This window comes from Tympanuchus pallidicinctus, unplaced genomic scaffold, assembly GCF_026119805.1.
Source record: "Tympanuchus pallidicinctus isolate F22 unplaced genomic scaffold, pur_lepc_1.0 scaffold8, whole genome shotgun sequence".
In the NCBI taxonomy this organism is placed as follows: domain Eukaryota; kingdom Metazoa; phylum Chordata; class Aves; order Galliformes; family Phasianidae; genus Tympanuchus; species Tympanuchus pallidicinctus.
Genome location: NW_026294802.1, coordinates 2831487 through 2853310, shown reverse-complemented (window position 1 = coordinate 2853310; position 21824 = coordinate 2831487). Strand labels below are relative to the sequence as shown.

Below are 21824 nucleotides of genomic sequence, written 5' to 3'. Positions count from 1 at the left end.
ATGAAACAAGAACAAAATAGTAACCATGGTGCCAGATTTTTTTCTGGGGATTATAATAGGCTTGGGGAGGTTGATGGTCTGAGCACCAGCCAGGGAACTCCAGCTGATTGCTAATCCTCAGGAAATGCCTTCTGCCTAAGTGATAGTTGCTGGTTAGTCACTGAAAATGAAGGTGAACAAAACTATGCACGTTGTTCTTTTCTAGTAGGCATTCCATGCTTATCAGGCACACTTACCTTGATCTTGCATAAGTCAAAGAGTGGTTGACTGATTCATTTGTCGTTTAATTAAATTAAAGCAATAAAGGTTATTCCACACTGTGGTATACATACTTTGCACTTTATTGGAGAAATAGGAGCAGGCAATTCCTGGTCTGGGAAGTGTGCAGTCTTAAGTGGGATCAAACACAGCCTTACAGCCTGCTGGGCATGAGGAGGTAAGGAAGTAGTGCAATAAAGAACCAGGCGTACTTGAATGAGAATGCTGGCCAGGGGACTCAGTAGAAAAAAAACTGCCCAAATAAATGAGCAAGAGCTAGTTTGGGGCAGATTAGCATACAGAAATACAGTTTGAAACACAAGGAGTACCTTGATGTAAGGCCATACTGGTCTCTTTTTCTGTCCCAAGTACTGTGTGTTTTATGATAGAGCCAGGTTCAGCAGAGTAGTTTTTACTGCTTGTTCTTGCAGCTCGAGACTCGGTTAATGGAAAGAGTAGAAGGTGTTAAATAGAGATATCAACAGCCAGGATTCTTTGCCCAGAAGGGAAATCCGAAAGATACATCTCTGATGGAGCAGCAGTTTGTCTAACCAATTACTTCTCCTTCCTTTCTCCTTGGGTCAGTAGGGTTTCATTGCTTGACAAGTAACTTTCCTTTGCGTGTTGCTTTTCATCTGAGAATTCACATGTGCAAATCTTTTTGTTGTCGTTCCAGCATTCACTGTGCCTAGTACTTGCTCAAAGTAAACCTGCCTCTGCTCAGACCTGAATAAGCCAATGCATTACATTTTTGTTGTGCACTGTTCTGTCACAGGTAAACCCAAATGTGCTCAGTTCAGTGGAGAAGCAGAGGCGCAGAGAGGAAGAAGAGGAGCGCCAAATCCTTATAGCGGTGCAGAAAAGGGAGCAGGAGCAGCTGCTAAAGGAGGAGAGAAAGAGAGAGATGGAGGAGAAGGTCAAAGCAGTGGAAGGTACGTGCAGTGTGAAGCAGAGCTGGGAGATTTCGAAGCTGAGACCAAAGCCTTGAATTAAGATCTACCATTTGCGTTCCTCCCCTGCCAGGCATGCTAATGGAGATGTCTTTTCTTGGACTTGGCTCAGACAAATTGGTCTGACAGTAGTTTCTTTTTGCCTCATCCTCCATCTCTGTGTTGATGACTGTTATCTTATGTGCCCTTCAGTTTTGTCTTCTACCTTTGAGTTATACTCATTTTCTCCCACCATTCATATTGTTCCTCTGCTTCCTCCTTCCATCTTCCTGCTGTGGTCCTCATGTATTTCTCTGTGTGCCGGATTAGCTGACTTTACTCTTGCTGAACAGCCATTTGTCCCTTTGGTCTGCTGCATGACGAAAGGACTCCTTTCAGGACAAAATGGAAAGGGATGACATGGGAGTAGCAAGAATAGTAGTTTCATGTTCCTACTGCCCTCATTAGCTAGAAAACTTAAGGTGAGAGGACCAGGCTAAACTGAGCACTGGCAAGTGATAACTTCAGTTTTTTTCTGCTGTGCCACAGTGACTGGCTGGGCTGTTGAAGCTCTAGGGAAACACAACGTCTTCATGAAACTGTTCTCATGCTGCATAACAGTATCAGTACTGTGAGTCTTTAAATTGATAAAGAATCAGAAGGGGAAGGGAAAAAAAAAGTTCATGCAAACCCCATAAACTTTCCAAGATGAAACAGTTTGCTACCAGATGTTTGATAGCAGACCAGATGTTATCTAAGAATAGCTTCTTTTACCTGCTTACTTTCTAGCCCTTTGAGAATCCAATTACTTACTTGGCCTTCATATATTTCTGGTTGCCAGTCCTGGCTAATCTGGGGCTCTAAATTCAGAGTCATCCAGCTTCCTGATCTGCCACAGACATCTGTTTCACCTTGGCATATTGCATATTCTTTGTGCTTTAATTCTTTACCTGTATAGACAAAATTAATCTTGAAGATCCTGAAGATCTGCAAAGACAAATGTGATATTCAGAGCTGGGCTTGTTTTCTTATAAGCTGTGTCAGTTTTTGGGTAAACACAAGCACTGTGTCATCTGATGTGAATGTACCAGAGCCAGTCAAAAAACTGGCATGGGGCTGGTCAGTAAATTGTTTTAAGCCATTTTGTATTAATTAGTGCTTTCTTTGACTGGCATACTTTTATTTTCATTTGAACAGTTTCTTTCAGTTCAGTTCAAACTTTTTCCCCAGTCAGTTTAGGCTGAGTCAAGAGAAGTCCACTTCTAAAGTGATGCAAAAGTTGTTTGGAAAGATTATTTAAATCATTTGTTCAGTTAAATCATGTCAGTGTTTTTCATCCCTAGAAACGGCAGCTTTCCAGGAAAAACTTTGGCTTCTTAACCATCTTTCCTTATTGTCAAGCACCCCCTCCATTAGCATAGCACTGTGGTAGTTCTTATGATGAACAGAAAGTCATTTGAAAATGAAGTCATTTGTTTTGCTTGGCTCAGACTTTTTAAAACTGGACATCCCCTGACTGAGAGTAACAAGGATTTTATTGTGTTTTGCCTTCTTTTGTTAAATCCCAAGCGATTTTGCAAGATCTTCTGTAGAGGGGTGATATGAAACACAGAATGGAATGTCTGTGCTCTTTGAGACTTCATCAGCACTTCACCTGGCTCTCGTTTTTGGACTCTGTGCCTGTTTTCAGATGGCTTTCCTCTTTCTAGTCTGGGATTTCACTTCCCCTCACTCCAACACACACCCCATTTAGTGACCCTCCTGCTGGGCCCATCTGGACTTTCCTGACTTTGAGTTAAAGCAGTTTTCTAGATTTCTACCAGAACAGAATGTTAGAGTTTTCCAGTTCTCTTCACAGATGCTGCTCAAACGTTACCTCTCACGTACATGACTTGCTAGCTGTCTGAGGTACTTTTTAGGGCATTACTTAGCTTTTGATACTTGATGAGTAGATCTCGACCCATTAAAACAATTACGGTGAGCTGTACCTTTAACATGCTGTGTAATCTTCCTGTACTGCAGGGGCCTGAGCTGTAGCAGGGTAGCACATAGCAATTCCTGTCAAGTTTATTGTATTGGGTCCCTGATGGGTACTGATGGATTTCTAAAATCTACGTGACCTTACCTCTTGGTTGCTGTTGCCAGGAAATTCTCCTTTTGCTGCCCAGGTCATTGCCATACATATTTCTCAGCTTGTTCACTTTGGCATCCATAGTAATGCCATCTAAGTGATGTCAGTTTTACCAAAGAAGCATGTGGTATTGAACTGTGCTTGACTCTGCTAATCTCTGCTAACTGTAGTTTGATGTTGGACTTCTTCTCATTACATAGTATAAAAGATGCTGATAGATTCTGTAGGACATTGTAGATGCAAGTCCTGTCCTTTCATCTTCAGAGCAACCCACAGTCTGGTTATGGGAAATATGGACTTCTTTTTTAACTAGTCTTTGATATATCTGGTCATGGATTTCTCTGTAAGTATCTCCCTTGTAGCTATTTCTGAACACCTGTTATCTTGTCAGAATATGCATTAAGATGAAGGACTTGTTCCTCAAGTGAAGCCGTGACTTGCAGTGATGCTAATGGTGGTCATGTCAGTGTGTTACTGTGACATCTCTGGTTTCTTCCCAATAGAGAAATCCATTGCGTTTTTTTGATGGGACACAGCTATGACTGTCAACTTCTTTTCAGGGAGAAGGACGTTTTCCTCAGTATCTACAGGAAGAACATGTAAACCTTTATATTTAGCACCAGAATGTCTATGGAAGCGGTCACTCTAATGTCAGAGTAAGGACTGTAAGGAAATACAGATAGAGCTATTCTGGAGATGCCCACTTCTAGTTTTCTTGTCTGCCTGCTCTCCATCTCAAGCTTTCTTATGGTGGAGTAAGAGAGAATATTTATACCCTTCCACCAGAGCAGGTGCCCCAGCTGTGGCCTGTTTTCTGGAGTGTTTTTTTCTGTATCATCTCTCTTTGAGTATTTTTGCAGAAAGTTCTGCTTAAGCAGAAGGTTGATACAATTGCAGGTGTTTAGCAAGTCAAATGAATTCAGATTTGCTTTAACAAAAAGGAAATGAGGCTCATAAGAGTCCATAAACTATATATTATGAAGCAGTCTGTTAGCCAGCTGTCTGGTTGCAAACCACAGATTATATTACTAGTATTGCCTCTTCCTGTCTTTCACCTCTTAAACCTAACCTGTCTCAATGGCTTTCCAGCATGGTGGTTTACTTGCCCAGGCAGTGAAGGCCCACCTGAACAATCTTCCCAAAGCTAGCTCTGGTGATGGAAAATATTATTGACCCCAGCTACTCATTGCTACCCAGATGGGAGAACTTCATTCATCCTTCAGCACTGCTCTTTATCATCCTCAGTGCAAAACCAGCTGCCTTGAGTTCATGTGGCTGAGGAATAATTGCTCCTTCTTGACAGCATGGGAGTAGCAGTGAACAGCTGTAGGATGGTAACTTAACAAGCCAACTCTTTCCATTGAACTGATCTGTGCCTCAGTCTGTGCTTTGAACTTCTCTCTTTGTACCACGCCGTCTTCAGGAACTTTTCTGGAGGTTGGCTAAGAGAGCATCTGCATCACAGTATCATGCCAAAATTTTTGATGGCATTGTCAACAAAAACTGAAGAGATGTGTTTGTGTTGCATGGTATTCTATCAGTTCCTCAGCTTCTTTGCTGAAAGAACATTTCAGTGGAGCTCTTGAAAGCCACAGGAGCTGCCTGACTTTTCCCTGCAAGACACTGTTGGCAAGTAGTGCTGAATGGCTTCTTTGCTCATTTTCCCTTCCTGCTGCAGAACGAGCCAGGAGGAGGAAGCTTCGTGAAGAGCGGGCCTGGCTGCTGGCACAGGGGAAGGAGCTCCCACCTGAGCTTTCCCACTTGGATCCCAGTTCCCCTACCAGGGAAGAACGAAGGGCCAAGGATCTGTGAGTATGCAGCTGTGCCTGTAGTACACCTGTGCAGTGGGGCATTTGTAGGGAGGGGAGGAGTGTGATCATTCACAGAAATGAGGAGGGAGAAATGAGGTTGGAGAGCTGCAAGGAATAAGCTGAGAAACATCTGGATTTGTTCCATGCTAGAGGAGTGTTTGTGATGAAGCCTGTTAACATCATGGCACTGCGTGTGGTGTGGAAGGGAAGATGAGGTAAAAGGAAATGCCTTGTGTGTCCTAAGTCTGTATTCACTGTTGTTTGTTTTTTTTTTTCAATTACAGCTTTGAACTGGATGATGAGTTCACAGCCATGTATAAAGGTTAGTCATCCTGTCCCACTTTTCTTCTTTGAATGACTCCCCTGGGCATGTGTGTCTAACAATTGCCTGTCTTTTGTGACTACCAGTTCTAGATGTGGTAAAGGCTCACAAGGATTCTTGGCCTTTCTTGGAACCTGTTGATGAATCATATGCTCCCAACTACTACCAGATCATTAAGGTAGGGAAGACAATACAGCTTGCCTGGCTGATGCTCTTTGTTGACTGAGGTGCAATTATTTATTTGTGCTTTGAAGTTCTGTGGGCTGTGTAATCCTCAAAGTCAAATTGCAGGGGTTCCTTTGGGTCTAGGAAATGCATGATGAGAGTCTCTGCTCTTCATGCCTTTCTGTGAAGAAGCTTGTAATTTATGCAACATTGCAAGTCCCACTGCACTCACTGTAACTCAAGGGAAGCTTTGTTGCATTTCAGGCCCCCATGGACATCTCTAGCATGGAGAAGAAGTTGAATGGAGGTCAGTACTGCACCAAGGAAGAATTTGTGGGCGATATGAAGACCATGTTCAGGAACTGTCTTAAGTACAATGGTGAAGGCAGTGGTAAGAGCAGTAAGATGTTAAGTTCATCTATTTGCAGTGCTGAGTCCAAACAAGTATTGATCTTTCCCTACTCACCACAACTGGATTTATGTCTATTTTCTTCCAGGGTATTTTTGAGAGTCTGGAAGAAAGAGTAGGAGCTCCTGAGTAATAAAGCCCAGGGATTAGACAGGTTTTCAGCACAATTGTCATGCTAATTGGTGGGCTGGCACAATGGAACTCATATGTTGGTAGATAATGAAGATGGAACATACAAAATCTGTTTTGTTTTGTTGTTTTGTGTTTTTGTTTTTTTTGCAAGGTTGTTCCTTTGTGTGCCTGCGTATGTTTCTGTGCTTCTTTGTCTCTTACTATCTAACATGTACTTTAAAGAGCAGAGGAGTCTGGTCAGTCCTCAATGTTTGCAGAGTAATGCAGAAATCTGAGAAATGAGACTTTGGGATAGAAAATACATCTTTTTTGTTTAGCTTCCTTGGCTATTGAATGAATAACATGAGTTCACAAATGGGAAACTCTGGGTTTAATTGCCATGCCAATTAAAATTCTGCATGTTGCTTAGGTAAGAAATCAGTTCCCATATGGTGGGTCATCACTGCAGACTGTCTTCAAATTGGAACTAGTTCGAGCTCTTTAGCTTGTCACTGTGGGCCCCAAGTAAAAGCATTCCTGTGCTGCTGCTGGGAGAGCTTTGTTTCCCAAGGAACTTCTAGGCTACTTCAACAGAAACAACTGGAAACTTATTTGCTACAAAGGTGTCACTGACACCTCTCACACGTCTTTTTTTATTCTTATCCATTCCAATGAAATGTAGGTGCCCCCCCTGAGCAGAACTGTACCATGGAAGTGACACGATTATGACACTGATATTTGTAATAGCTTTTTTGTCGTGGTCAGCAAATGCTTTAAAAGCTGAAAGTGGAGAAAGTGTCTTTGCTGATTTTTCTCTGTCTTGTAGCATATAGCAGAGATTTGAACCAGTCCAAGAAAAGCCTCTAAAGATAATCGGATATCTTTGGAAGTTAACATTTCTTCTCTCAGCACTGCTGGCTAACTGTGCAGGTCACACATCTCTGCAAGCAGAGGTGGTGTCCATCATAATGTAATTCTTGGCACTATTCTGGGACATTAGGTTAATGCTGACTGTGCAAGCCGTGCCGCTAGCGGTACTTTGTCATGCCTGTGTGCCTGTCCTCTGGTGGGGTTACTGAACAAATCTGATGCTGCACTGCTTATCAAGTTTAAGAATATAAACCAAAGTCAGCTAGATAGAAACGGAAGTGTTTCTCCGAAAGACTTTGTGGAGGTAATTTGGCTGGAAAATAAGAAAAGTCCAGCATTGCTGAACAGTTCTTCTCTAAAAGTCTCTGTCCCTGACATTGCTGGATTTTTTTCGTGGCAGAATATACCAAGATGGCTTACAATTTGGAGAGATGTTTCCACCGAGCAATGATGAAGCACTTCCCTGGGGAAGATGGAGACACGGATGAGGAGTTCTGGATCAGAGAAGACGGGAGGCGGGAGAAGAGGAGCCGGCGGACTGGCCGCTCCAGTGGTGGCAATGTTTGGACTCGGTCACGAGACTCAGAGGGACCAGGCAAGAGGCAGCAACGCCTGGAAAACGGAGGGAAACCTCCACCGTATCGAGCTACTTCTAGGGCTCCTGCTTCTTCCTCTTCCTCCTCGTCTTCCTCCTTCTCCTCATCCTCTGCAGAGGATCCAAGTGGAAATGCCATGCAGCCTCCTCGAGAAGTGGGCCCTTCCAATGGGAGAGGTTTCCCCCGCTCGCTGCAGTACGGTGGCATGCCCAGCCCTGTGCCACATCCTGGCCAGATGGTAAGGGGTGGTTTCGGATGGTTTTTATCGATCAAGCCTGTGGAGGCAGGAAGGGAAAAGAGAACAAAATTCTGTGGAATACAGCAAGGATCTTTTCACAGAGATTTGAGGGTCGGAGCTGTGATTTCTCAAACTGAAACATTTTAGCCCTTAAATTTAACCTGAAACAGTTCAGTCTTACCAGGTCTTCATGTAGTTGATTGAGGAAACTGGACAGAAAATAGTTACTGTTAAGACAGTATGTTGAGGCTAGAAGAGTAGCTACTTCTGTAACTGAAGGCTTTTCCACATTGCTGCCACAGTAGTTAGGATGGTCTTGTAACATTCTATGTCAGCAAGTACCCACATATGCTTGGTCAGCCTCAGCTCCCCCACTCCTATTTTCTCTTTGGAGAGGTACTCCATGTGCATGTAAAGTAGTCACGTTTTCTCTTTTAACCTCCAGTTTATGATGCTGAGCAAGCCAGCCTTCTTTTGTCTCAATTGTTTACAGATGCCTGGTAACTTTGTGCCATCTGCGTACTTCTGCATTTCGTGCTTTGAGTATTCATAAAGGCTGTAAACAAAACCACACACAAGGCCACCCTGGGCTGTAGCAGTGACCTCCCTTTAGCCTGATGTTTCTTCTCTGAGGACCACCTGTTCTGCCTGTTCTATGGGCTGCTCCTTACCCATCCTTCACTGTCTTTTCCTTTTTTAAACAGTGATGTCTTGTGGTGCAGTGTGACAGCTGCTCCTCTGATACCAAGATACCCCTCTCTTTTTAGCTAGAAATTAAATAATGTTTTAGGGCCGTTCTTGTGATGCAGACAGTGAAAGCCAGTAGGAGAGCTGGAGCCAGCTATTCTTGTGAAAGAAATCCAGCACATTCCCTGCCATTCTACTTATGTGCTCCTGTGGTTTGCTCCAAGGAGAGGAACCCTGTCCCCTCCAGTCTTCTTGTTTGCTCCTAAATAGCTGGGAGGTGTGTGAGTGTACCACAGCTTGAGCCTAGGGACACAAAAGAGAGAGACTGGGGAACTGTGTCATCTCATGAGAGAGCCTATGGGTTTTTCATGGTATCTACAAAAAGTCCATCTGCTTTCTGTATGGTTCTTTAGATCTTGACTTGTCCATGCTTGAAGCTGTTCTGCTGCCTTTTTGCATTTCACAAATGGTTTTATTTCTCCCTCCCGCACGCCTCCTCGTCCCCCAGAGACCAGCCGTACCAGGAACGTTTGGACCCCTGCGTGGATCAGATCCAACGAAACTTTATGGCTCACCGCGAGTGCCAGAGCCCCATCCTGGAGACCCGGTTCAACAGCACCAGCACTTTGCCATGCAGGTAAAAACAAACAAACAAATGGAGGAAAAACAAACAAAAAAAGCCAACAACAACAAAGAAAAACCACCATAGTTTCTACAAACGCTGCTGTCTGTTTTGGTAGTAATAAAGCAAAGGCGCTTTGCAGATCCCCTCTGCTCTCCTTGGTGCCTCTCTTCAGAACGCACCGGTGATGGTGCTTACCCACCTTCCTCCAACTGATACTCAGCCACTCTCTTTCCTTCCCCAGCCTGCCGTGGGACTGAGCGAGCACCGAGGGCACAGGCTGGCCACTCCCGAGAAGCAGGTGTGTGCAGGGCCGACCCACATTGCTGGTCTTGGACCCCGTCCCAGCGCCTTGCAGCTTGGGTGCATGAGTGGACCCCCTCCTGACGCCGTCTACTCAGCAGCGCAGTTCCAGCAGGGATTCCTTCCTCCCAGGCACAACGGGCCTCCAGTGAGGCCGCCAGAAGGTTCCGAGATGCCACCAGGACACATGTACCGACCCTACAAGTACCTGAACCGTGGGCACCCTGCCTTGTGGAATGGCAGCCATGGAGCCAGCGGCCAGAGTGCGGTGGGGCCAGAGGAGAAGGCACCCCTGGGGCCAGCGCCCTCGCTCCAGCCCCGTGCCATCGGCCATATGATGGAGCCCCGGGCCATACGGGCACCTCTGCCTCCCAGCCAGTGGACTGAGCAATCAAACTTTCTACCTCACGGGGTGCCTCCCTCAGGGTATATCAGACCACCTGGGAAAACCGCCAGCCAGAGAATGCCGCAGCCACCAGCCGCTCTTTTTGGGGGACCGCCTCAGGTTCAAAGAGGGTGCCAGGGTGGGGACTCCATGATGGACAGCCCAGAGATGATCGCCATGCAGCAGCTGTCATCCCGTGTGTGCCCGCCAGGCGTGCCTTACCACCCTCGCCAGCCGCCCCCGCCGCACCTTCCCGGGCCCTTTCCCCAGCTGGCTCACGCTGCCTCCACTGGCATGCCACCCCCAAAGCCTGTCGTTGGGAATGGGAGCTCACAGGATCAGACCATGGAGCCGGAGAGCAACCAAGGTAACTCCCCATGGCTGACCAGAGGCCACATAGAAGCTTTTTGTCTGACTTTGCTACTGCCAGGGACTCTGGATGTAGAGGATGCAGCCTCATGGGTCCTTCTAGCTGTAGATGTCTCTGTTTGTTGCAGGGAAGTGGGACTAGATGACCTTTAGAGGTCTCTTCCAACTCAAATGATTCTATGTTTTTTGTGCCTATGGGGAGCAAGGAGCTGTTTCCAGTGGATGGGCATTCACAAAGAGTAGCTCTACTGCTCTGAAGTCTTGGTGTACCAACCTTAGTTGTGTTGCTGACGCACAAAGCCTGTATCTGTAGATGTGGTTTTATTCAGATTTGCACCACTAAAGAGGAGGGAAGTTTTTTGGTGTTTTTTTTTTTTCAGACTCACCAGAGTCCATTTTAAACACTGGCAGAGGCTCAGCAGCAAAAGCGAGTTTTGTTCAAGAAAAGAATTAAATTACTGATCAAATAGCTGTGGGGCACATCATTTGTATACATACTTTTTCTTTTATATATTTTATACATTTCCTGCTCCAGCCATCACTGAAGTTTTCCTAAGATTTTTCATCTTCCTGTAGCCTGCCAGAGATCCCCTCCTTGCCAGTTATACCTGCAAGTTATCAGTTTGCCTTTGGGTGCAAATGCAAAGCACAGTGTGTGATGCTTCTTACAGCTCACTTGGATTTAATATAAAAATTGAGTCTGCAAAGAGTTAGGAGAGTAAATGTAGTGTGCGTAAATGGTTTAAATACACTTCTTTGAGTGTCTGTCAGTGTGACTTCTCTGAAATGCACATCTGCCTCATGAGCTTAATGTCTCAATATCTTCACAGAGGAGGAGTGCCAGCAAGGCGCTGAGCAGCCATGTCAGTTGAGATGGGATGGCAATGTGTCATATGTGCCACCACGAGTTTCTTTCTAGTGGAATTTCATTCACTCTAGCTGGTAATCTAGAGATCAAAAAAACCTTAAACCTAAAGTAGAGATCAAAAAACCCTAGAGATCAAAAACAAATATTTCATTAATTCTAGCTGGTAAACTAGAGATCAAAAACCTTGTATTTTTATCAATGCCTTGTGTGCCTTAAAGTAAGAGGAAACTCTTTCCTTGTGTGGCATTGCTTAAAACTCATTATCATTTAGCTGTGCTGGATATAGAACAGAGACTGGGAGAGAACACTGGGTGATTTCAGAGCAGAGTGGCCGCATCTTCGAGTTTTTTATGCAGTCTGATAGTGAATAGGACAAGGGGGAATGGCTTTAAATTAAAAGATAGGATACTTAGGTTAAATATTAGGAAATAATTCTTTAGTCAGGGTGGTGAGTCCCTGGCACAGCTGCCCAGAGAAGCTGTGGATGCCCCATCCTTGGAGCTGTTCAAGGCCAGGTTAGATGGGGTCTTGGGCAGCCTGCACTGGTGGGGAGCAGCCAGCCCATGGCAGGGGGTTGGATGATCTATGATCTTTAAGGTCCATTACAACCTCAGCCTTCTTGTGATCTCCAAATCATAGTTGGTTAAAACGTGGCTGTGATTGGCTTCACAGTGCCTTGGTATGTGGCAGTGCTCTTGCCCAACTGCAGGCAAGCAGGGTTTGTGGCCCAGAAAGGGCAATACAACCTGAAATCAAAAAAGCCCCAGCTTTGAGCTCACTCTCGTGGCGAACATGCAGTATTTTCTAGTGCAGCCTTTCTATGAGGCAGCCTCTGCATGCCCATCTGTCAGACCAAAGCCATGTGTGCCATGTTACTCTGATGGTGATTTGCTCTCTACAGTAGGGTTGTATCTTAATGGAAATCATAAGGACTCAGTTCACATATGCCATCTTTCCCTGAGAGGTGTGCAACCTCATGAGTAGTATTGAAAAGAGCTCTTTTGAAAGAACAAGCTCTTAAAAGATTGCCCAGCTTTGCAAAAATGCCCTTTGGGATTTCTGAGGATCTGTGAAAGAAGAGCTTTCCATTGGCTGTGAGAGGAAAGCTGCAGCCCCACAGAGTTCACATTTATCCTCGTGCTGTGCTCTGGCCATGGTGTGAATAGAGTTGAGTAGGGGATGAGGTATTTTAGGCTTTGAAGCACTTTAAAATCTCTAATGGAACCATCTTTGTGGCTTTAGAAAGTCACTCCCCTTCCTTTTGCACAGTTCAGCACCTTGGGGTACTTTCTCCAACCAAATGTTGAGGATGTGTCAGAGCCACCCCTCAGGTTTTTGCTGTGGTTTTGTGTCAGCAGCCATAGAGAAGAGAAACCCATCATGAATGAGGCTGCTGTTCTCTCTGCCAAAAGTGGGCCCTGGGAGGTTGTTTTGGCATATCTGACTCAGCTGAGAGGAATTATTTTTTGGCAAATCCACTTTGGGTGGGCATGGGTGTGGGTTCAGGAGGGCTGCCTTCCAAAACAAGACCAGCACCTGACATTTACACCCTCTCTTTCCAGTGGAGCCACTGGCCGGCGTGGAGGAGAAGGCTCAGTGCATCGGCATTCCCGACAGGGCCTACGCCAAACTCCTACCTCATCCCAAGCCCCCCCTGCCCATGGAGTGTGCCCGGCGCAACCTGCCCCCAGATGGGGAGGGAGATGGCTCCGGCCTGAAGAGTGATCTGAAGGCCAACCAGAGCAAGGGCACGTGGCCGGCCGAGAGCAGCTTTGCCGGCCCAGCTGCCCAGGGGTGCATGAGGGACCTGGCATCCACCCCTGAGCGAGGAGGACCCGTGTCTGAAAACGGGGCAGCGGGCGAAGGGCCGGCAGAGAGCAAGGGGTTGGCTGCCAGCCTGATGGAGAAGCCCCTCTGCGGTGGAGGGAAGGCTCTGCCCGAAGCTGCCGTGCCTTGCATGGGGCAGGGCACCAGCCTTCCCACCATGGATGCTGGCACCGTGGGAGCTGCCCCCAACCAGTTCCACCCTCTCTACATGCCGGGTCTGGAATACCCGAATTCAGCTGCTCGTTATCACATCAACCCGGGGCTGCAAGGGTTCAGCCCAGTGATGGGTGGGAAGCCTCCCCCAGTGTCCCACCCGCAGCATTTTCCTGCACGGGGCTTCCAGCCAAGCAGTGCCCATCCCGGGGTCTTCCCTCGCTATCGGCCCCACCAGGGCATGCCCTACCCCTACCAGCCCCAGCCTCAACCTTCATACCACCACTACCAGCGGCCACCCTACTACGCCTGTCCGCAGGGCTACTCGGACTGGCAGAGGCCTCTTCACCCCCAGGCCAGCCCCAGCGGCCACCCACCCCTGGCCAGACCCCCTTTCTCTGACCGGGGGAATGTGAGCAGCTTGCAGGGCTGCGAGGCACTGAGTGCTGCCCTGGCTTCTCCCAACCGCATGGACGTAGCGAGTGCCAAAGAGGTTTCTCCAAGCGACGGGCAGGATCTGGGGCCTGAAGATGAGAAGTCTGAGGAATCCCAGGAGCGGCCGGAGAGTCCCAAAGAATTCCTAGATTTGGACAACCACAACGCAGCCACGAAGAGGCAAAGCTCGGTGGCAGCAGGAGAGTTTCTCTATGGAGCTCCCCCACCTCACCTGGGTTCGGGAATGGGATTTGGGCCATCAGCTTTCCCTCCCCACGGGATGATGCTGCAGACTGGCTCTCCCTACACATCCCGGCATCCCGCCGGTCATTTCCAGCCCAGGACGTACGGATCACCCATGAATGCCCACCTGTCTCATCATCCAGCCCCTGGCCAAGCTAATGGCCTCTCTCAGGAGGGACCCCTGTACCGCTGCCGGGAGGAGAACATAGGTCACTTTCAGGCCTTGCTGATGGAGCAGAGAGGCAGTGGAGGTGGCATGGGGGGGCCACCCCAGGACTTGTATAGACCATCGGGGTAAGAGCATGTTTTCTGTGAGAAGGTGAGATGGGAGGGAGCGATGCCTGGGTAGCAGCGTGTGTTCGGTATCCTTGAAAGGCCCAGACTGAAGTCTCAGGTACTATGGAGGGCTAACAGATGGTTAAACCTTTCTGGGAGCTGCAGAGTCTTACTGCAGCTTTTTAAAACAAGTAATATTAGCTATCATGGAGACCTGTTAGCTTGTCCGTTCCATTCCCACACCAGGGCTTTGTTTTATCTGATGGTATTTTGTTAATGTGTCGTCTGGTGTTGTGCATCTCTTAATCAAAAGGTCTCTGACCATTTTCTTTGCAAGAATTTTGTTGCATCTATTCATAGTGGAGGGAGTAGCTAACTGAAGTGGAAGTTAGCCTTGTTTTGAAGTCTGTTTCAGTGCTTCTGTGTGAGTGGTGCATGTTTGCATTCATCCAGGTAGATGGGGTTTATCCTTGATGTTAATGTGCTAAAACTCTCTCCATTAAACCTGACTACAGAATGCAAATGCATCAGGCTCAAGTTCCTTTCCCGAAGATGCCTACAGCAACCATGTCTCGAGAAGATCTGACGCCACAAAAATCATCAGCGTTGCCTCTGGATCAAGTAAGGGCCACCAAGGAGAGCAGAGCTCAGATGAGAGCCTTTTCTTGCTCTGCCAGTTAAAGGAGTGAAGTATTTTCTAGCAGTGGGAAGCGTTGGAGGAAGCTGGGAAGTGAGCTTACTGATAGGCAGAGGAGCTGGAGATGTCTATTTTGTCATAGTTGACTGTGCTGACTAGTTGACTATCTGTTAGCACGGGTAGTGCCAGCTTTGGAGTAATAGCATGAAATTGTGAGGTTGCTCCTTTCTACAGCTGCTAGTTGAAGGTCTCCAACTCCTCTTTTTCTTCTTCCAGAGCTAGTCTGAGGAAGGAAGGACCTCACGAAGATGAAAGCCACACGTAATTTGGACAAAGGGGAGGAGGGGCAGGCCTTCCTCCCACCCTCCCCTCATCCAAGCAGCATGTAGCTTCCCGGGTCCACGGATCGCAGCATCCCGACGGCGTTAGCGCTGGAATTCCGGAGCTGTGCTGGGCCCCAGCCAACCGGCCGAGCAGCCGGCTTGCCAGCACGGGGCGAGCATGGCCAAACTAGTGGCTTTCTGTGACTGGAGACTGCGTCTCGTTCAGGGTTTGAGGGATTTTGGGGTGGGGAGGGTGGGGGTGGGGGCTGGAACTTTCATTGACTGCTAAACTCAGGTATATTTTTCAGGGTGGAAGAGGACGATGATGGAATTTTACTTGTAGTATTAACGTGTGTGTTTTGGAGCTGGATCCAGTTTACAGAATTTAACCTGTTGCCTTTTTAAATAAATTTCTGTTGTTGGTGAATGTATTGTACATAATGGGGGAGGGGGTGGGCCCAGCTTGTAGTGGGCTTAGCACTGGAGGAATCTGTTTACAATCATATCACACTGAAGTCTTTCAGGATAGGGTGAGGGTCTGGGGGAGCGGGGAGAGGTCAGGGAACATGCGATGAATGATTTGCTGTCCTTTGCAGCTGTGACGCCGCCCGATAGTTGTTAGGCTGAATATCAGGAATTGCTCAGGAGCATAACGTGTCCTCCTTTTTCTCTTCTCCTCTTCCTCCTTCACTCTCACCCCTGCCTCTGCCCCTCCAGATCCAGGGCCTGAGTGCACTTCCAGCTCCTGTCATCATGGGGGAACAAGGAAACCAGGACCAGGAATTGAAACCAGCACAGGACGCTCACAGAATTGTCCCTTCTGCTAGCGTAGTACCCTTCTCCCTGCCTTTCTCGTAGGAGTAGTTTGTACTCAAGGAAACAAGAAAGGGCCCAGTTGGTCACCTTGGACTTATTTTGGTGAAACCAGTGCCTGCAGACTGTGGAGCAGCACCTACCCCATGGAACAAGTGTTGTACAGGGCTGTATTCCCTGCTGACAAGGAAGGGAACTGCATCCCTCCTTAGTTTCTCTGTCCTTTGCTATATTTACCTACGGGCAGCAGTAAAGCAGAAAGTAAGCTGAGATCCCTGACATCTCAGTTGCCTGTGGAAGAGCATGAGGTTGGTTTGATGGAGCAGTTTGCTACAGTGTGAGCTGTTTGTTGGCCTGAGGAATTGGGTTTGCTTGCAGCAAGTAGCAGGTGATTCAGCAAGCACTGATTTGAAATCTGGAGTTGATGGAATGGCTCAGTAAGAGACAAGAGAGCTGTGTGCTTGAATGGAGTCTGTTCTTCTCCATCTTTGGTGCTATAGTAGCATGTTCCACAGGCTGGTGGCAACTTCCCTCAAGTCAATACACAGTCTGTAGGGACTCTTCACCAGCAGTGGCACTGCACAGAGGAACCCCTGTGCCCCAAGTCTTTGGCCAGACGCTGAAGTGTAGTTTTGACAAGTTGCTTAGAAATCTCATCAGCAGGTATGTATCCACATAAACTATGTTAAAACTAACATAGGTGAATGTTTTTGGCAGAGCTGGAGTAAAGCCAGGTAGAGTTGCTACACTGCAAGTCTGGGCAGAAAGATCTGGATCACAGCCTCAGTATGGGCTGCAGTTGGCATTGAAGGGACAGTAGTGTAATTAGGATGTGCCATTGTGCCTGCCAAATTGTGGTAGCAGAGGTGAGCGTGTGAGGACAGAACAGCATGCCCCAGAGTCTGCAGTAGCAGCCAGGGAAGGGTTCCTGGCTTCAGGTTTCTGGAGAATTTATCTGCCTGTGTTGCCATTTCAGATGGTGCCGTCACCCATAGTAGCTGCTTTGCATCAGCATGCATGGCCACACCGAGCCTAACAGGAGTTAGAACTTCTTCCTGCTAGTCCCACAGGTGTGTTTATGAGACTGCTCCTTACTGAGTGCTTCAGCCAGCCCGTGGCCTGCAGCTGCTCCCTCTTCTGGCTCCTCCCCAGAGGAAGACTTTGGTGTGAGAATGAGTGTAAGTGTAACCACTGTTCAGTTCAGCGAGCTTAGGACAAATGAAGAAGCAATTGCTTCTCTTTTTAAGGCTGTCTTTAGTTTTCGTAGTTAATTTTCATTAAAAATGGAGGCTCTGTAAAGTCTAACTTAGAGCAAAGTATTTGAAATGCTGGGAACATGAATGCGTCTTCTGCAAACAACCCTTGTTGTACTTCAGCCTATGTCTTCTGCATCAAGGATGGTTACCCAGATACTTGAAGTGCCTTTGAGCTTATGGAGAACTTTATGGAATAGGAGGTTTTAGATGGTATAAAAAAAGCCAGAGCACTCTTGATCTTCATCTGGAACTGGCACTGAGAACACGGGGGGGTCACAGTATCTGGATGGGTGCCAACCCTAGGTCAAAACAGGAGGAATAAGGCAAGAATTGCTTGTGGTCTGCCTGCAGAGAAGGTAATGGAGAGTTAGGCAGTGATAGATAGCCCTAGGATCCTATATGGAGTATGAGGCGTGCTGTCCCTTACCTGGCAGGGTTGAGAGGGTTTCTGAGTAAATGGCTTTTGATTGGTAGTTGGTAGTTGTGATGAAAGTGACTAACAGAAGTTAGTTGCTACTGGGGGGACACGTGGTTTGTATTAGAAAAGAGCTGATGTAGCACAGAGGGAACAATGGCTGGACTACAGGGATATCTTAGGGACAGGGCCAAGTGTTGCTTGTGGAACCTTAGTTCTGAGTTTCCAGACTTTGAAATACTTTGCTCAGTAATGTTTGTGGGTTGTGTTTGGATTGGATTCTATTTTTGTTGTTGTTGTTGTTGTTTTGTGATGATATCTAAGCACACCACCCCTTTTTCCCCCCAAAATCAGAGTTTTATCTCGCTGGGTACAATCTGAACAAATAACTGAAAATTTGCACCTCCCAGAGACCGGGAGCAGTTAGTGGGGTGGGACAACAGCAAAAGTGCACAGAGAGAAGCAGAGAATGAAATTTTCATTGTTTCTGGTCTCCCACCTATGCTGTGTGGGCTGGTTTGTAGATACTGTTAAAGGGACAGATTTAACGAGGGATTTAGAATAGAGTAAACCAGCAGCTCTTTAGGTACAAGCTGAGGTTGTTTTCCTTGAGTTGGTGTACAGTGCTGAACAAAAGTAGCTGCATTTTTTAAAATAGCCTTTGATTATTGTATTCACGTCACTCGAAAGACTTTTCAGCAGAGTACAGGAAAATTCTGGAATCTGATGAGAACCTCCTCTTTCTCATCCTCTGCAGTGCTGTAGTACAGTATATTGCCAAGTGAACCTTTTTCAGAAGGCATATTGGGCAAGTGACTTTGCAAAGTTTCCTGTGGGTATTATTTTTTTTCATATGAAATACGTGTTTTGTAATTATAGATGTAGGTCACTCTCAAAGTTATGCCTCCTGTTTATTTCCTCTCTTTTCCCGCATGGAGGAATTCAGTTCTGTGCTTCTGCTTTAAACACACTTCCATGTCAGATGCCATTCTGTCAGACTGCCTTTCTGCTGCCATCTGTCACATGGCAACAAAGTGTAACAGAATATTGGTGAGAGGGTTCAACTGCCATATCACCAACATTCAATTCTGGCATCGTGGGCCAGCAGAATAAAATAGGAGGCATTACTTTCATAGCAGCCCTTGTAGGTGTCGAACAAGATTGCATAATAGAACAAACACAGCGCTGAGCATGCCAAAATCTCCTAATGCTCTTGTGGTACAAGTGGCACGTGATGCTCAGTCCCATTCTAAATGCAGTTGTATCATCTTTGACTCTGGGAACTTTTGGCATCTTCAGCACCATGGGGCCCTGGCAATTGAACCAAGTATTTTGGGAAGATCAGTAGCTGAGGGTTGGCAGGGATCTGAGCCGTGTCCAGAGCAGAAGTTTGCAGTCTTTAAAATGCCATGGTGTGACCAAAGCGTGTGGTGGCAAGCCACAGTACCAGGCTGCAATGAAAAGGACAAAAGAGGAAAGCAAATTTGAAGTTTCAAGGCCTGGCTGGTTTGATCTGTGACTTTAAAGTACACGAAGACACTTTTCTTGGAATGGCTTCTAGTTCTTTCTCATCTGCTGAATGCCTTTCCCATGCAGAATTCTGAAGCAAATCTCCTGTGTGTATTTTTGTACGTGTGGTTTCTTGGGGTCTTGGAGAGCTATCAGCTTCTTGATGTCTTATCTGAAAGCTCATCACGGGGGCTGTCTCTCGTTCTGCTGACTGAGGCAGCTTCTCTTTCTTTACAGCAACACTTCTCCATTTAAGATGAAAGTATAATGAGAGAACGACCCGCATTTGTCTGCTCCACTGAAGGCTGTCAGCTTTCTGTGCATTCTGCACTTATATGCAGTGTCTGAGAGACCATGGGCTCTTTGTAGTTTTAATGCTGATAGCCTAGTACCCACTTGGGCTTTTCCTCCTTGTTCTGCAGCAGTGGAGATACGGCACAGCTCTTCCTCTTTCTAAAATGTGGATGTCAGAGGAGGGTGCATGCAGGAGAGAGCCATGACTGCATCCAGCAGTGGAAAGGGAGATGAGAGAATAATTAGGGCTAAAGAATCATTGGGATTGTCACCAGCTCCACAAGGTCTCTCTATCCATTGCTTTTGTTTGTTTGGGAAAAACGTGGCTCGCTGGCAGAAGAGCAGTAATTGGGAAATTGGCACCTGATTAGAAGTGGAACTGACCGTGGGCAGTTTCCTCAGTGTGGGCAACGTTGGGCCAGGGGCTGCCAAGGGACTCTTTGGGCCTTCCAATCCACACAGGGCAAGTTGAAGTTGTGCAGCAGCATCCTCCTGTCCCAAGGCAGCCAAGCAGCTGCAGGAACCAGGGCGTGGGCTTTTGCTTTGTGTCATGCACCAGTGCTTCCCTTCTCCTTGCTACCTAGTTTTCAAGCTCCTTCAGTCTGTGCTTCACCACTGCTGTCAGATGCAGAGACAGCAGCTCGCTGTCCGTGGAGGGGCAGAAGGTTCAGCTCACCAGCTGTCTCCTCTGCACACGCAGGCAGAAAGCAGGCAGGGAGTGCACATCACCCTCCCTGTGACATCAAGGTGTCCTTGGCGTCCAGCAGTGCCCTCCTATCCACTGGGCTCACTGTGTGGCACTGGGTGCCATCCCTCTGCCAGGCACCACTGCAGAGTGGGACCTGCTGTGTCTACCTCTGTGGTAACTTTGGTTAACAAAAAAAATGCTGTGTACAGCCCAGAAAACTGTTAGCTCTATTCCTTGGCAACCTCAGTGAGCACTGCTGCCTAATTTCCCTGAGTGATAACAGTGTGCAGCAGTGCAGCTCCAACCTTCCTGTGTCATGGCAGGGAGGGGATGGCTACAAACCACACTTCAGGGCTCCAGGACGTGGCTGGGAAGCGAGGTGCTTCCTGCAGCCCTGCTGCCACATGGCTGCTTTCCCAGTGACCGATGGGTTGGTTTAGGTCAGGAAAAGAACAACTGGAGCCGAGCCTGGATTCAGGACTGGCAGGAGGGGGTGCCTGTTGTTGGCATGCCCTGACTTTGTGCCTCCGGGTCAGGGGAGCATCCAGAGCTGTCTGGCTTGGCACTGGGAGTGGGAGAGCCAATGCTACTGCATCCGTTTTCTGAAGTGGGGTGATGTTGGGTGGGGTTGGTTTGCTTTGTCATTTGGGTTGGATTTTTTTCTTTTGTATTATTGTAAGTTTGTAAAGAATGTAATCTGTCTGTTGGGAGCACAAGGAGGACACGGGGCCGTTCTCTTTCTGGGTGAGACTGTTGATGAGTTGCTGTGTGTTTTGGTGCTGGGTGGGGAGGGGCCCAGCAGCTGTGGGGGCTAAACCAGGCCCTGTCAACCCATGGCGACTATCATGGGCAGCAGGAGGGCGAGTCGGTGCTGGGCAGCAACCTCCCAGCCTGAGTGGAAACCCTGCTCGCATTCTCAGGTGGGGGGATCTGAGCATGCAGGGCCCTGGACAGGGCTCTCCTGCTCAGGGCTGGTCCCACTCATCCTTGGCTCGGGTAGCAGCCGAGCTGCCCAGCTGCTGAGCAAAGGGAGGGCTGAAGCCAGCAGCCCCAATTTCTCAGTGCAAGGACAAATTTGAGCCGCAGCTGCCAGCCTGCGCTGGCCCTCGTGCCCGCCTCTCTCCCCATCCCATAGAGCACAGTGTCAGGGATCCTCCTCTCTCTCCTGCTGCTGCAAGGTCGTGTGAACTTTCCTGGTCAATACTGGAAAGGGGAATGCTATTTATTTTTATATTGTGTATATTTTGTCTTGGTCTGCTGATTACCTTTGTTCCCCAGAGCGACAGTTACCTCAATAGTTAGTTTAATACTGTGTGTTGGGTAATTTTTTTAAAGAACTTTTTTAAAAGCTTGATCCTTGGAGGTCTGTAGATTTTATTTCCATATGAATTGGTTATTTTGTATAAAGTACGTTCTTAAAATAGCAATCTCCCTGCCTGCGGTGTGTTTTCTCGTCTCCCTTTGCAGGGACAGCGGGTGGGCTGGGTGGGGAGCACACAGGCAAGGCCAGGGCTGCACAGGGCCACACTGCCTGTAATCCATTTCTTTCCAACACAGGGAATCGCTGCATGCCTGCCTGGCTTGGCACTGCTGAGAGCTCCCTCTGTCCCCAGCAGGCTGCTAACAGATGCTGCTGCTCACATCTCCTGCCCGACAGCTTCCCCGGGCCCATCTGCACTCCCACAAAGAGGTTCACACAAAGGACCCCGTGCTCACAGGCCAAAGGAAGACCTCCTCCTGCTGCTGTAGCTCTTCTGTCCCTCTTTGTGCCCTAAGCAGCGTCAGGCTGCCAGCAAATATAGGAAAATGAACTGGCCAAGAGTTGATGGTGACTCCCAGTGTGTCCCTGCTCCCCGGGTGGCTTGGGAGCCTCAGGGCTGA

The 21824-nt window shown here is 47.7% G+C and overlaps 1 protein-coding gene across 4 annotated transcripts in view; it reads left to right on the top strand.

The window, feature by feature from the left end:
• The window catches only part of LOC128073229 (chromatin remodeling regulator CECR2), a 97884-nt gene extending 76514 nt beyond the window's left edge, over positions 1 to 21370 (top strand). For 3 of the 4 annotated variants that reach the window (XM_052667854.1, XM_052667856.1, XM_052667857.1), the window contains 10 exons: positions 1034 to 1190; positions 4997 to 5126; positions 5414 to 5451; positions 5538 to 5629; positions 5881 to 6007; positions 7407 to 7840; positions 9036 to 9164; positions 9394 to 10204; positions 12637 to 14026; positions 14524 to 14915. In XM_052667854.1, the coding sequence (XP_052523814.1) occupies positions 1034 to 1190; positions 4997 to 5126; positions 5414 to 5451; positions 5538 to 5629; positions 5881 to 6007; positions 7407 to 7840; positions 9036 to 9164; positions 9394 to 10204; positions 12637 to 14026; positions 14524 to 14689 (3474 nt within the window). In that variant the 3' untranslated portion in view covers positions 14690 to 14915. The other variant, XM_052667855.1, reaches the window with a different exon arrangement.
• Positions 21371 to 21824: the final 454 nt, after the last annotated feature.